Genomic DNA, 15717 nt, shown 5'->3' with positions numbered 1-15717 from the left:
ACTTGGCATTTCCTAAGCTTTAAGACTCTCACCAAGCCACAAACCTCAGGAGTCCCTAGGATGTTACCATGGAATTTAAAGTGGAATAAATAGAGCTATAATTGTTTTCTCTTGTGTATTTAGTTGCATTTACCTGATTGGCCTTATTTTACATTTCAAAAAAGGTGTTGTTTCCATTGGTAATATCAGCCACCTTGAGCACCATCTTTGGCAGAAAGGGTGGGCTATAAATTAAACCAACACAACAGTAAATAGGTTTTATATTAGATGCTCAGTAAATTGCTGGCAAATCTTCACACACCGGTAAATACTCACCCTTGAGCTTTTTCTAATATAAGGCAAGAGATATAAATACTATAAATCAATTTGCCAAACATAGTACTACTGTACTTTCTTCCTATGCTAACCAGCTAAAACCTGTAATAAACTCACAAGAATCAATCACTGGAACTGAAAGGACTCCAAATTATGGAGAATGCAGAGTCTAGTTTATGGTAGGAAATCCAAGTTAGCAGTGGTTTCCCTATCGCTGCTACTAAAAAGTGGTTCCATGATGCATCTGTAGTAATAGTCAGATACCACTAGTCATGGTTCCTTCCTAAGGAAATGTGGGATTTGTAGTTTAGTGAAGTACTTATGAAATCTCTGCTACAGAGCTCTAGTGCACTTCCAGTTTCTAAGACAGAAGAGGCTGAGGATTAAATTGAAGTACCTTGGGAGGCGCTTTGATTGGGAGTTCCTGCATGGCAGGGGGTTGGACTGGATGGCCCTTGTGGTCTCTTCCAACTCTATGATTCTAAATGTAATTGAGGGGAGTGCACTAGAGCCCTTTGCAGAAAATTCTAAGTACCTCATCAAACTACAAATGCCAGGATTCCTTAGGGTGGAGCCAGAAGTGCTGAAGTGATATCAAAATGTTAAAACTATGCAGTTCAGATGCATCTTCAAACATCCATGGGCTCATCATAAAGGTTTACAGTGTAATACAATACATCGCCATTCAGAGGTTAAGCAAATACAGTATAGCTTACTTGCCGGTAAGAGGGTATGAGATGGTGCAAAACAGCTTTTTGCACCTGCCCAGCTCCCCTTTTCTTCTCACCTTCTGTCTAACTGGATTTCCCCCCCAGTAGCATTGATATTGAGAGAATGGTGAAGGAGGGCTGGACAAACGCAGATTTATGGTACTGGGTAAAACACACCGTTCACTGCAGGAAAACTATTTCAACCCAATACCAAAAATCTATGTTTCTCCAGCCCCCTTTCACCATTCTCCCAATATCAGTGCTGCTAAAAAAGATCCAGTTAGGCACAGGGTGAGAAGGAAAAGGGAGCTGGACAGGTGCAAAAAGCCTGTGCAAAAAGGAACTACGTTGTCAGAGGCTTTGTTAACCGAGGTATGCTCTGTGTAGCATTTTGATCCCACTTTTAACTTCCACGGCTGCATCCTATGGAACAGTTAGGATTGTTGTTTGGGGAGGCACTAGAGCTCTCCGGCTGAGAACTTTATATACCCTTTATATTGGTCACGAAAGGTCTTTACACTAGTCACAATTCCTGGATCTTGCAATATGGAGCCATGGCAGTAATAGCAGAATGAAAAACTAGTGTGCAAGGACAATTGAATCTTTTTAAACTGTCAAGTGCCATTCCTCTTGTTGCAAAAATTGCCAGCATTAAAATGTCCAAAGTCAGTCTCCAAGGGCTGACAGCAAGCCAGCCTTTGTAATACAATGCCTCCTCTCCCGACCCCGAGACGCTTGCCCTTGTCATAAAGTGATGTGCAGGGATTGTCACAGGTTGAGGAACATGCACTGGCTGACAGACAGCAAAAGGCCAAAGGTTACTTACAAAATTCTTCCACAGCAGTGAGAAGAGTGAAAACATATTCAGAAAGAGACAGGCCTAGAATAATTGCAGGCTCTGAAGAGATGGGAAAAGCTATTTCACTGAATGTAAAAAGGGCATTTTTAAAAAGCAGCAGAGTATATTTTTAGAGGACCGTGTCTGTAAGAGGATGGCAAAAAATGCAGTAAACAATGACATATAATTAAAATTAAAAGCTCACGTACAGCAACAAACATTCTTCTCATTTTAAATATCAGTATCAAAACAATGGTCTTCAAGAATAAGAAAAAGCATTGGAGTACTGTCTTCCACATAATGTGGCAGAAAATGGGCAATGCCCAACATGACAGTTCTTTATGGCCCATTCTGCATCATTGTGCTCCTATAGCCAAATATGTCATTTCTAGTCCTCACTGTTGGCCCACACTGGCTTGGCTCCTTGGAGAGCAGTGACAGCAAAAAGGCAAAGCCTATAACTCCCTGCCAACGTCATTCCATCTGCCCAGAATTACCAAAAAGCCCTCAGGTGAACCCCCCAAAAGGCTTAATGACCAAACATGACCAGTGAGCACACAGTGTTGGCTGCATTGGGAGCAGGTAGACAACTGGGACAAGAGCAAGTACCATGAAATGAACGGGAACCTGGATATCAGCACCCCATACTGCCACATTTTGTCTCAGACTGACTTGTTCAGGCTAAAAATCACAAGCCAATACCCGTTGGAAAACACACCTGGTTGTCAGCAGCACTGAACTTGGGAAATGTGGGATTCTTTTGTTTTTGTGTCACATTCATTAATGCCTTTCCTCTCACCTCCACATTTGAAGCTCTGGCTGTAGGTGGATGATGGGAGTTTCCCCTCAAAATATCCTATTTAAAAAAATATGGAAATGGCCAAGAATGCCTTTAAATGCACCTCACTTTTCGTAAACTTAAAAAACCCTGGTTGTGCTTGTTTGCTTTCTGCCGGTTTTGCCAGGTATGAGGAAATCATTGCCCAAGTGGCAAAGTCCACATCATGGGGCATGCAGGGGAAATATGCACATTGCCACATCACAGGGGGAAAATATGCACCATGTTCAAATCCAGGGGATGGGGGTAGCCCTCCTTCCTTTAGGGATTCTCCTCCTTTGCCAAAAACCATTCCTAAGGGCCTATTTGCTCTTCTCATTTCAATATTACTTTCATACCTGGGGCATGAGGATATCAAGGTCTGTTAAGAGAGGAGTAGGAATCCTGTCCTTTCCTGACAACTTAAAAAACAACAACACCCCAAACCTTAACTCTTCCCTTCCCTGTTCCAGCTTCACTTAATGTTCAGTGTTGTGAGAAATACTGGAAAAGTCAAATTCATACTCGCGTATTTACAGACCTTTGGAAAGTCACTTGTTCTGGATTACAGTCCGCAGCCACCAGCAATGTGGGCTGGTGTGTTCTGGGAGCAGTCGCCCAAAAAATAGCTTTCCCCATTCTCTAGCCAATATCCTCATCTGAGATTTCTACGTTTTATTTGTTATATTTCAACTCACCCTACAGTTGTCCAATGGTGGAATTGGATTTTTTTTTAATGGATGGACACAGATCTGTGCCTTGTGTGTCTCATCATGGAGCACCTATGTAGTGATTTATAGTATAGCTGAAAGGACATAAGAACAGCCATGCTGGGTCAGACAGAGACCTATCTGGACCAGACCTTAAACAGGATGAGACAGTAACACCACCAACTTACTGGTGTTCCCAGTAAGTGGCATTCAGAGGCACACTCACTCCGATGCTGGGAATAATTCACAGCCACATGTCTAGCAAGATTTAAATGTCTGATGCCCAATAATTCATCAAATTGCCTTCTAAAGTCATTTGTGTTAGTGACCTTTTGCGAGGTACATTCATACATTACAAGAAGCCATGGTCTGTGTTCACCATATTTGGCTGGTCAAGCCACAAGTTGTGCAGCCGGTGACTAAATCGGCTTTTCTCAACTCCGCTTTCAGGACGGTTGCATGGGGAAACAAGTGAGGAACAAGCCCTGGTTGTGGGTTTAAATGTCACAACAAGCAATGCTTTACCCAAGCCAAAGGCACAAGTCAACAACCAACCACAACAGCTGCTGACTGCCGTCTCCGGCTGCTTAATAAACCAGGCAGATTCCACGGAAAACCAAATTTCATGTACATTCATTAAGAAATACGGTGTGAAAAAGTACTTCCTTTGGCTTGTGCTTACTCAGAAGTGAAAGAAACAAAGTCCAGTGTGACTTGTTCACACATGTGTGTACATGATTGCAGCTTCAGAGTCTGTTCACATCTACATGCTTGCAACATACCTGGATAATATCATCTCACTACGGCAGCTACAGAATCAGCCCTGGAGAGCAGTGACATCTGCCTGCTCTCTGAAAAGTAGTAAATTCACACTAGGTTTATAAGTAAGTTCACAGATTAGTAGCTTGGACCAGTTTTCATAAGCATACAAGGGGTTAGGATTCTTTCCCGCAGCAACACTCACACTTTCTGGACTAGTTGAAAGCGGCAGCCAGAACACTTGATCCCATGCGCTCACCTACATGCAGGTAGTGCTCACCGCTGAAGACCAGAGTAGTGTTAAAGAAGGGTTGGGGAAGAGATGGTCCTCCAGATGCTGCAGGACTACAACCAAACCAACGGTGGAAATGACGGGAGTTACAATCCAACAGCATCCAAAGAGCCAACTCTTCCCAATCTCTGTCTTAAAGACAAAGCTGCATTCCACCAGAAAAGAAAAACACATGAATTCCCCAAGAATCTCTGGAGAAAGGTCTGAAAAACTCCATTCTGGGGGAGGCATCTCCACAACTGTGCAGCGAGAATTCCCTGTGGCTGCCTTGGCACTGCAGACTTGACCCCGCTTTAACAGCCAGGGCTCAGCGCTATGGAATTCTGGGAATTCCATGGCCATTAAAGCAGTGTCAAGACAGATGATTTCTGCAGCCACAGGGCCACCAAAATGGGAAATGGTCTGGAAACCATGCCTTAGGAGGAATGACTTAGGGAGCTGGGGACGTTTAGCCTGGAGAAGGGCTGGAAGGGAAGGGACACAGCCATGGCTTTGGGTGCGATCGGAGAAGGAAGACCACGGTTTCAAAGGAACCTTGTTGGAAGAGTAGGGCTCACATGCCGTTCTTCAACTTCACTAAGCAAGGAATCGCGCATTGCAAGCAGGTAGGAAATGGGGAATAGTTCCACTTCATTCACGGAACTGGCGCAATGTGGCGAGAAAGCCCTCTGCGCAATTGCGCCTTCTGGACGGGGCAATGTCTCGATAAGCACAATTTCATGTGAAGGTCCTTCTGGCAAGCGACTATGATGGCCCCTGTGTGATAATGCCCAAAGGCGCAACCAAGATCCCTGAGCTGGGCTCTGGTTACAGACGGCAAGGAGGAGGAACCAAAGCTTGGAAGACAACAAGGACCAGGCTCTTGAGCATCGATTGTCCAGGAAAAATGGACACCAAGGTACCACAACTGGAGCAGGATTGCCTTGGTCCAAGTGGTTGGCACCAGCAACAACTTGCACCTGGGACAAGCATGGCCAGGCTTGTCCCAGGTGCAAGTTGTTGTGTTATTTCTTACCTACCTGTTGCAACAAACCGACAGACACAACACACACAAGCACTCAAACAGAGGCCCTGATTCTTGCCCATGGCTCCAGAATGTTATCCTGTACCACATTGCCGAGTGACAGTGGTTTAACACTGCTTTTCATGGCTCTTAAAGGCCCCTGGGATGTCTAGTTGGCAAAGGGTACCTGTGCTCCATGGCTCCCAGAACTACACTTCCCCCAGTTTTGCCGCATTGTGCCCCGGCTGTTAAGGCGGCGTCCGGCAGCTACAATTCTGCAGTGTAGATGCCTTTGAAAAGGGCTGCTATGGGGCAGCCTTAGGGACTTGGAGGATGCCTAGTGCCAGGGGGGCTCCCAGAACTACACATCCCAAGAGTTCGAGACATCACTGTCTTCAGTGAAAGTGGCGTGGAAGTGCTACAATTGTATAGTGTTGCTGCCTCCGAAAAAGGAGGGCCCTGGGGCTGTTGTAGGGGCCCCGGGGAAGTCTAGTATCCATGCTCCACGGCTCCCAGAACTACACATCTCAAGATTTCAACATGCCCACCAGCCCTGGATGTTAAGGCGAAGGCGGCGTGGATGCCTCTGGAAAAGGGCACGAAGGGACGAGCCAAGGGGCCCCGGAGGTGTCTAGTCTAGGCGAGGCCCCGGCGCTCCACTGCTCCCGAACTACACATCCCAAGGGTTTGAAAGTGCCACACTGGAGAAATCGCCCGGTTTGGCTCGGCTGTGACTCTATTCTGAGACAAACTGAGCATTCGCCCCCAACAGGCTCCAACTCTCCGACTTGGTCAAAGCGGGGCCAGAGCGGGTGGCTTCCCCAGCGTGGATGCAGCCTAAGCCGCCTGGGCTGGCTCGCCCGAGGGGAGGGAGGCGCTCCATGGTTTCCCGCAAACTACACATCCCAGGGGGAGGGCGCGGGAGAAGCTTATTACCTGCCAAGATAGCTTTGCCCGGGTGCGTGAGGGTGGCTTTCCCGGCCGGGGCGGCGGCGGCCAAGCAGCGGGGTCGGAGGAAAGGGTTCCGGAAGGCGGGCGGCGGCGGGGGAGAAGCGGGAGCCATGCCGGAGGATGCCGGAGGGAGTCCGTTCGCCGACCGAGTGCCTGAGTGTCTCTTTGAGAGGAGCTTCCGGTCTCCGGCGCGAGGCTGGCTGGCTCCCTCTGTCTCTCTCTTTCTCCTCAGGCTCCGCTGCCGGCCACCGCCCCCTTCTCGGCCCTCCCGCCCAAGCCGGGGGCGGGGCTTCGGCGACGTCACCGCCTCCGAAGGGGCATGCGCTGGAGGAGGAGCCAGGCGCTCAACCAACCGAAGCCTTGGAGGCCGTTGTGTTGAGAAGGGACTGGCACCGCCCACCATCCCTTTGGCCGGCCTCGGGAGGCGGGGCTTTGGCAGACAGGCGCCACCCCCGCCCGCTTTGATGGGCTTCCAAAGGCGGGGTTTTGAGACACAAACACCGCCCACCGCCGGTTATGCGTCGGGGGGCGGGGCTTGGGGGCGGGCCACGCCCACTACCGCCTTTATTTACCGGAGGTGCTTCCTCTGGAAGCGCTGGGTGCCTCTAGATTGCGGGGATAACGCACTTTGATGCCGCTTTGGCTCCATCCTCCGGAAGCCTGGGGCTTTGGAATTGGGAGGAGGCTCTTTGGCAGAACTACACATCCCAGCATTCCCCAGCCTTGAGCCATGGGAGTTAAAGGGGTGTCAAAGCAGATGATTTCGGATAGAACTGAAAGCTCTAGCCGCGTGAGTCTATGGAACCTTGGAGGCCCTTCCCCAAAGAAAGGAGTTGGCGGCAGGGGCTTCCCTAGGCTTCAGTCTCCTTCCTCGGGTGCCTTTGCTCCAAGTTCATCGGAGATCCTGAGACCCAAAGGCACCTGAGGAAGGAGACCGAAGCCTAGGGAAGCCCCTGCTGCCAACCACTTCCTTCCAGTCAGTCTCAAAGGGGCTGCAAGAGCTCTCTTCTCACAGATTATTGCTGTCCTGGGGATGCAGCCTGAGCCTTGCCCCACTCCCACCAAGGCCTCTGCAGTAAATGAGGCGACAAACCTTCAGCGAGGAGAAAAGGTCCTTTTAATGTTGCCATTCTACTGTAGACCTGGGCCAGGTATATAGCAATATATTTGGCCCCCAAAATGGCAAGCGTCAAAAAGGGGGAGGCTGGTGAAAGAAGGGAAAAAACAAACAAAGCCTCTCTGGATGCATTTTGCATTTCCTGATGCAAGGCCAACCTGACCTGGTGGTTTCATTTGACATGTGCGCATTATTCACATCCAACATAACTTTGCACAACCACACCAAACTGCCTGTTTTAGGAGATGCCTCATCCATAGGGTCGCCAGGAGTCAAGATCAACTCGAGGGCATCATCAACAACAAATAGGAACCTATCCCTATCCTTTCCATACTACTTCTGTCTCCAAAATATCTAATTCTCTGTTACAGCTGGGAACACATCTCCTTTGTTAAAAAGGAGTACATTTTGTGGGCCAAACTAAGCCTGAACAGACAGGCCAAAATAAAGCTGCTTTGGGTCACTTTGGAGGGATGCTGTTTAAATGACACACGCATCTTAAGAGGCCAGAAGCTGCACCAAAGCTGTGCTCTGGTCCTTTGGTCGGGAGCATGGCTTTGGTGCAGCTTCTGGTCTCTTAGGACACACGCATCATTGAAACAGCATACCTCCAAAGTGACCTGAAGCAGCTTTAGTTTGGCCTGTCTGTTCAGGCCCTCAAGTTTCAAAAAGTGACCACCATTTTAAGGTACATTCCCTGCCACCTTGTGGCACACAGGGGCATAACACCTTCTTGCCAAGCTTCCAATGCTGTGTGATGCGGAAAGGGACACTTTAAGTCACTTTATGAATTAGCCTGAATGAAACAGAGGGTGATCTCTGCTCATCATAAAAGAGGACATACCACTTGATACACACATACATATATATCTCACATCACATTTCTAGAGACCTGAAGGAGGGAGTGGGTGAACACAATGGAAAAATTCAGAGAAAGTCCTCCTCCTTTCTCCACCAACTGAGCCTCACCCCACTCAGGCCTCCTCTTCAGTTGAACTCCAGAGTTTTATAGGGACAATGGTGAATGTCACAGGCCATTTCTGCCAAAAGGCAGGTGTTTGGGAGCAGCGGCGTCACCCAGTGCGGCGCATACACCCCGCACCCCACCCCACCCCCCAGTGGTGCTCCTGAGCCCAAGCCTGGTGCTATTACTTTCTCTACTGTTGTACAAAAGAGTCAGTTAAGTTCAGGCTTGACTTTCTGCCTTTCCTTTTGCAAGAGGTTTGGCTTGTACTCGGGCTTCCACAACCAGTCTGTGAACAAGAAGAGAATCCAGAGTTTATGCATCGGTTTCTGGAAGCTTGGAAGTAAGGTGTGCGCGTCAACTTTCTCATCGAGACAGCAGAAGGTAACATTCTATGGCCAAAATTCTTCAAAATCACACAAGGTCTTCTATCCTTGCAAGGAATTTAATTTCTCAGTATTCAAGGCAGCTTCCTTCGCCCCTCAGATGATGGCAGTATGTGGCTTACACAGGGAAAAGCTAACAGACTTGTAAAGAAAAAGAAGAAGGGAGTGAAGGCAGATGCGGGTGCCTTGTAACCCAACTGTTGAGCCTGTGCTTTCCAGTACATTTCTCTACCTACATCTTGAGTCACCATTTTGCATCTGGTGACCCCTGAGAGTTAACAAAACCAATCTCAGTGCCTCCAGAGTGACTGGAAGGGATGGGGAACCTCTGGCATCTAGCTATTTTGTCCCACAGTCCTTTACTGTTGGCTCCATGCATTGGGCCTTTTGGGAGGCAAACTCTTCCTCCTCTTCCTTGTTTTGCCAAAGGCAGAAAGACCCTCCTTCTGAGATGGCTACGTTTTCTTTTTGTTGGCATAGCTGACTGGCACCACAACTCCCTCCAGCCCCTGGATTTCAAACCACACAGTGGATAATGCTTTGGTTTATGTTTATAATTGGACTTTCATAATATTCATGATTAGCACAAGATTCATAGCCATAAATTATACATTGTTGTCTAGTTTTAAGTACATAAAATGTTAATGATATATGTCTCTGAAGAGTGGCACAAAGTAGTACATCTCTGTTGGCAATCTCTGTTGGGGAGGAAAAGAGGGGCAGATGGGGAAGGAGAGAGAGGGAGAGAATGGTGGGCATACCATTTACATGTTACAACCCCAACAGAGCCAGAAAAAAAAAACACAAACTGTTGTCAGTTCAACAAGGCATCTTCAAATGCCCAGAGGGTTTAGAAGTTCAAATGAAAAGCAACCGGCATAGTGCTTCGGTGTCAAGATACATAAAGCAGAAGTTTGCCCTTGCGTCTTCCCAAACAGTTCTCTTGGTATGCATTGTGGCTGTATCCCCGTCTCAGACCCCTGCTTCTCCAGTCTCACAGATGAGTTTCTTTTGGGGCTTTTCAGGTGTATTATCTGATGCCCCCAAGTTGTCATATTTCCGTGTACCATGGGGAGGGGAAAAAAAGATCTGGGAAGTGTCTGCTCTGAGATATGATCCAATTTATTCTCCAACAGTTTCAAGCAGTACTTCAGAAGGCATAGATATTTATATATATATTTGCGCAATATTCTATAAATTGCACCCCATCCCTCTGCATGGCCCCAAAAATAAATGGGGTGTGTGTGTGCATGGAAGGAGTGAGCATTAACAGCTTGCTGCCAGGAGACTCTCTAGGTGAAAATGGAGATTCTACAAAGGGCAAGAAGCACCAGCATGTCTGTCCCCCCTCCTGGCCTCAAGAAGTTATTGCTATGTTTGTTGGTTTTGTGGAAGTGCCATCTCCCCTTCAGACAGAGCCTTGAAATGTCAGTAACAAAAAGAGAAATGAAAAAAAAGGGTGTGTGTGTGTGAAAATGGAGGTGGGAAGCTGCCTCTTTAGAAGTTGAAATGTAACAGGACATAGCAATAAATAACACAGTGCCCTTTGGATGGCTCTGATCTGAATGGGATTGCAAAGGCATTCAAGCCAATGCGGGAAGTCATCTGTGCCTCCTTGGACAAACAAACCCCAAAGAAAAGAAAAATAAAAAGTAAAAGGGGACAGAGAGAGAAGGTGACCAGTTAAAATGGTTGCAAGCTACATATTGAAACCATAAACTGGCGGGTGGGTGAATCCTGGTGCTGGATACCCATATGAGAAGTTGGCTTGTGGAGGTACTGCAGTGGGGCCTGCCGTTAGCATCAACTGTTGGCCTGGAAGGAGGAAGGAAGAGTTGGTTTAGAAAATATATACACACACCTGCCAAGTTACGAATTTTTGTACCAATGTCACCTAACAGGCACGAAAACTACACTGTAGAACAACCCTGCTTTGTATGCAAGCGTGGAGTGTTTTGGGTTTTTTTAAAGATCAAAATAGAAGAAAGTACACATCCCCTTTTGACAGGAGAGCCAATGCGTATGGAAAGTTCCTTTTGTTCGAAGTTTGACCATGTTTAAATAGCCAGATAAGTGGTCCACTCCATAGCAGGAGCACCCTGGGATTTCAGGCAAGGGCTTTTTCCCAGCATTAGCCAAGACATTTCTAAACTGAAGATGACAGGGATTAAACCTGGCCTCTTCCAGATGTGCTGGGAACCAGTGTGGTGCAGTGGTCAGAATGTCAGACTGGGGGTGGAAAGAGACACGTTCAAATCCCCGCTCAGCCAGGAAACTAACAGGGCATCCAAGATTGTGGTGAGGATCAAAGGAGGAGGGACAGGACCACTCAAGCCACCTTGAGTTGCAGTTGTGTGCATGTGTGTGTGTGTGAAATTTAATACTTCTGCCACTGAATTATGACTCTTCCTGATCTAAACACTGTGGACCCTTGGTATCCACTAGAGTTTGGTTCCTGGAACATCACCCCAGGTGGATACCAAGGTCCATGGATGCTCAAGTTCCATTATATACAATGGGATAATAAAATGGTGTCCCCTTAAATAAAATCACAAGATCAAGGTTTGCATTTTGGAAAAAATATTTTTGAGTATTTTCAAGTCGTTGAATCTGTGGGTGCAGAAGCTGTGCATAAGGAGGGCTGACTGTACTTACAAAGACATCAAGCGACAATTCTTGTACACCATTTAAATACAGAGCTGGAGGTGGGAGTTTCCCAAACATGGAAGTGGACAAGTAATACTTTAGCTGACAGCCTCTACTTTAGCCAATACCTTACAGTTCAATGGCACCAGTATATGTCATCTATACCTTCTTCACTGATACAGCAGCAAATGAGCAAGGGTTTGTTTGGGATATTTAGTATCACAGCAATTATAGTGTGAAAACTAGATTAAAATGCAGAGGAAGCATACAATACAGATGTTCTGCATGGTCAGAAGCTGAACACACATGGCAGTTATATTGGTTAGTCAATTGTTGGTTATCTCTCCCCCAGCCTAGACTTTTTTATTATTAATTCTGCCACAGAACAGCCACAAATAGGTTAACACTACTAAAAAAAACCACACATGCCTCATGCAGGGAGTACTGAACTCCCACAGAAAGCCATTCCCACTAGAACACTGACCTCACCGTCATGAACTTCCTTTAAATGGAGGGACCTAGAATGCAATTGTCAATAAAGTCTACCTTTTGCCAAATGAGCCAAGAGAGATTTTATACATGTTGCTGGAACTTTCTTTTTTCTTAATTTGGGCTTATCTTTCCAGAGTCCACCTTAAAAGGCTTGTCACCCATGAAAAGGCTGCTCCTCCCCACTCCCTTTACCAGCTCAGGAGAGTATCAAAAGTAATCTAAGAAATATTATTTTAGTCTTGTAATACTGCACTTTTAGATCAGCAAATAATTTCAAGCACAGAAGTTTTCTATTAAAAGAGGCAAAGAGCCAATTCTAGCGTAACATCCCTATCTCACACTGAGCAATTTTTTCTGGGGGATCTGTTTTGCCAGAATGGACCATTCACACAATTTGTTGATAAGATCTTTCCAAGTGTATTTCAGAATCCAGGGTCCACTCAGATTGTAAATGAATGAGCAATATGCATTTTTTGTTTGTCTGTTTGTTTAGTATTTTGTCCTTCAATGAGCCATTCTGGAAACATCTAAAATCTGCAAATACAATGTCCTAAGCCTGCAGTTCTAAACATATGCAATGGTAAGCTCAACTAAACACAGTGAGGTTTCTGAATAAACAAGCTGCACTGCTTAACAGTCTCCAGGATGATCTGACAAAAATAAATTATACTAAGTGGATTTGATTCAGAATACCTCTGATTTGAATTTACATTGCAATGAGTACATAAGAGTTCCTAGCAGTAACAGAATCTTAGTTAGACCCTGCGGAGGAATCTCACAGCTGTCTGTTTCAACACACAGAAACAGGAGGTGCATGTTAGAAAGGGAGTGGACAAATAATGAAGTTTAGGTAAAGATTTTTTCCCCCCTAGTCAACAAGCCTGCCAAAAATAGAAACAAAATCTTTACCTACCAAAAACTATTGGAGTGGGTTCCGTTACTTGTTCTTCTTCTTTCCTTAGGCTTTCGGAAGCATCAAGTTTATCCACCTAAGTTAAAATGTGAACAGGAAATGTGAGATAAAAACAGCCTCGACAGCTTCTATTCTGAAACTGCCTCAAGAGTTCAGATCCCTTCCACCAATTCAGCTTTCTTTTAAAATAACTAACAGTTTCAGTTAGCTGTGAATTTATTCGGTTGGATCCTCCCACAACAATGCCCAAATGCATGCTCAGAAGTCAACAGCTGTGGGGTTCATTTCCACTTTCATTCACAAGGCGCTGCACTTTGGGGTTTCGAAGGAGACAGGGGCCCAATATGGCCAATACTGTGTGGGCTGGTTCAACATGGACTCCAGTGTATACCCATGCATCAAGAAGCCCCCATCCTTGCTTGCTTCTACAGGGGATAGTATATTCCATTCCCATCCCATGCTCGGCCTCTTCAAGGTTGCGCCTACCTATCCATACAAAGAAGCTGAGTTTAGGGAGGGTAACAAGATATGCAAGCTCTGAACAAGGGCTTCAGGATGGATGAGGATGAAAGGGCTATTCTTCAAAGCTCATGTTTGAGGTGGAAGAGGGAGACAAGGCTAGATCAGAAAGGTACATCTGTCTCCCGCACCAGACTTGACTAAGACTAGGAGGATACAGACTTTGGAGGAAGCGGACTCTCCACCCCTCCTCTATCTATCCAACTCGGTGGGACTTTCACTCAAAGTGAACAAAAGTTTTATTTGACTCTGATGTTACAGCAAAGGTCTTGCGTGGTAGGACTTGTTTCATCTCTCTGTAGTAGTTAAGACCTGCTACATGGACTGATGGATTTCTTCAACAAGAAAAAATGCCATATTAACTGCAGCATCACAGTTGTGGCAGCCTCCTGTACTAGAAAACTCAGAAAAGCTTCTGCCTACTTTGGACATCAAGGGAAGTTCCTGTGAATTTACAAGGAACACAAGGAAGTTCTATTTAAGTTCAAGCTGCCTCTCCTTTATGTACCACCTCAGCAGCAGCATGTCTCAATGCTAGGAGTATTCACTGGAGGATTATGGTAGAGAATTTTCTCCTTGGTGACCCATTACCACCAAAGCTCTGCCATGCATCACTGCCTAGGGCAGTCAAAGTATTGGAGAAACTGTCATCGGGAGACAGTGACCTAAACAGAGCTTGGTTTTTAATAAGGATTGTATTTCTAGGACCTGAAAAGAGAATTTTTCTAAAACACTGTTTCACATTTACATTTTGTCCTCATGTAGTAACCACTCCTTCAGCTAAGGGCACAGAATTCCTTAACCTTACTTCTGCCTTAGCCAGGACCAAATTCTCTTTACATTTGCCAAGTAGAGATCCCTTCTTAAGGACTGGGTTGAAATGCTAGCCATCTGTTTCCCTTCCAATGTACGGATGACAGAAGGACCTCCAGTTCTTAAACATCCATGTCTTGATAGAGTACAATCCTCGATCGCTGCCTACCTTCCCCACATGGCTCTTGGAAAATACAAGAATGCTGATATTCTAGACTTACAACTGCTATAGCTGCCCTGCTGAGTCCCAAAACACATGGCAACCTGTAGTCTAGCAAACAATTATGAAAAGGAGAAGCAGACAATGTATCAAAAACATCCTCTTAATAGGAGTGGCACCATATCGGTTGGAACTTAAGGCCTGCCAGCCTACATGTCTGATCATAGGTTCTTTCCTCCCAATAGGGTAGTTTTTTAAATGATTCTTTTAATTTCTATCCACAAAATGGCAGACAAGCAACTGAACTAATCTACCATACCTATTCTCTCTCTCTTTTTAAAGTGTTTGAGTTTTGTTAATAGGAAGTATGTCTTTTGGTCGCAGGATATAGACTTAGCTGTTAGATACACGCTTATGTGGGGGAAGTTAAATGTCTTCACAATAGCAGGGTGGGAATTCATTCTCCAGTTTGTTACTAATACCATGACTAGATTAGTTTTTATCGTAAAAACTAGTGTCATCATGCATGCTTTTTCTGAAAGACTGAATATTTAGTAAACACTTATCACTTGCAAAATCCAACCAGAGTTCTGCTTGAACTGAGCCATGACACGGCTCATTCGGTCTACCCTCCACATTAGATCTTAAACATTAAAAAGGATCAGAGCTGTTAATGTCTGAAATTCTTTGTAAAACCATATTTCCTCCTCCTCCTCCAACACAAACAACCTTATTATGGTCTTGTCTCTTCTCTAAAGAGGAGAGGGGGAAAGCCTCCAGCTAGCTTTTGGACTGTAACTCTGGCCAGGCAACATAACAGCTTTGCAGCTTTCACTAGCAACTAAGTGTTAAGAGTGAGAATTTGGCTCTTGGACATTGAATATCCAAGTTTTGATCACATCTACAGCTGCCAGGTACATTGTTTCAATGCTCACATTTTTTCCCCAACGGATGAAGCAAGCAAGGTCTGGCTGGATTTTTCTAAGTTATTTAGGAAGATATATCCACTACAGCATTAGTTAGACCAAGCTAGATTATTCTGCTTTTCAGCAAAAGCTACAGCTCCACTCCCATGTAACCTTAGATATGTTTTAAGGGACACAAATGGGGAATACAGTGTAAAACCAGAGAGACTGTCACCTTATTAAACAGACCATCAACCTGCAAGAAAATTCAGAGGGGAATACTTAAAATCAATAAACCAAGAAATCATACGAAGACAAAAGCAAAGACCACATAATGATATTTGGGTTGGGGAGAAAGGGAAAGACTCAAACAGAGAGAAGAAAGGAAGGAAATAGGCAAGCACTCA

General features: G+C 45.6%; 2 protein-coding genes across 5 annotated transcripts in view; both read right to left on the bottom strand.

Moving 5' to 3' along the window:
• The window catches only part of LOC149290009 (tricarboxylate transport protein B, mitochondrial), a 39704-nt gene extending 33024 nt beyond the window's left edge, over positions 1-6680 (bottom strand). Inside the window, exon 1 of the mRNA XM_089490006.1 lies at positions 6381-6680. Within this exon, the coding sequence (XP_089346132.1) occupies positions 6381-6507 (127 nt within the window). The 5' untranslated portion in view covers positions 6508-6680. The remainder of the gene's footprint in view (positions 1-6380) is intronic.
• A 2715-nt stretch (positions 6681-9395) lies between these two features.
• LOC149290008 (clathrin heavy chain 1-like) overlaps positions 9396-15717 on the bottom strand; it is a 52062-nt gene continuing 45740 nt past the window's right edge. For 2 of the 4 annotated variants that reach the window (XM_089489992.1, XM_089489994.1), the window contains exons 31-33: positions 15546-15566; positions 12914-12989; positions 9396-10677 (exon numbers count right to left, since the gene is read on the bottom strand). In XM_089489992.1, coding sequence (XP_089346118.1) covers positions 10562-10677; positions 12914-12989; positions 15546-15566 — 213 coding nt within the window. In that variant the 3' untranslated portion in view covers positions 9396-10561. Of the gene's footprint in view, positions 10678-11992; positions 12027-12913; positions 12990-15545; positions 15567-15717 lie in introns of all 4 variants that reach the window. The other 2 variants (XM_089489995.1, XM_089489993.1) reach the window with 2 other exon arrangements.

Source organism: Sceloporus occidentalis, unplaced genomic scaffold (genome assembly GCF_023333645.1).
Source record: "Sceloporus occidentalis isolate IW3139 unplaced genomic scaffold, rSceOcc1.0.p SCAF_41, whole genome shotgun sequence".
Lineage (NCBI taxonomy): Eukaryota > Metazoa > Chordata > Lepidosauria > Squamata > Phrynosomatidae > Sceloporus > Sceloporus occidentalis.
Note: the sequence above shows the minus strand (reverse complement) of the source record. Positions and strands in the feature narration are given on the sequence as shown.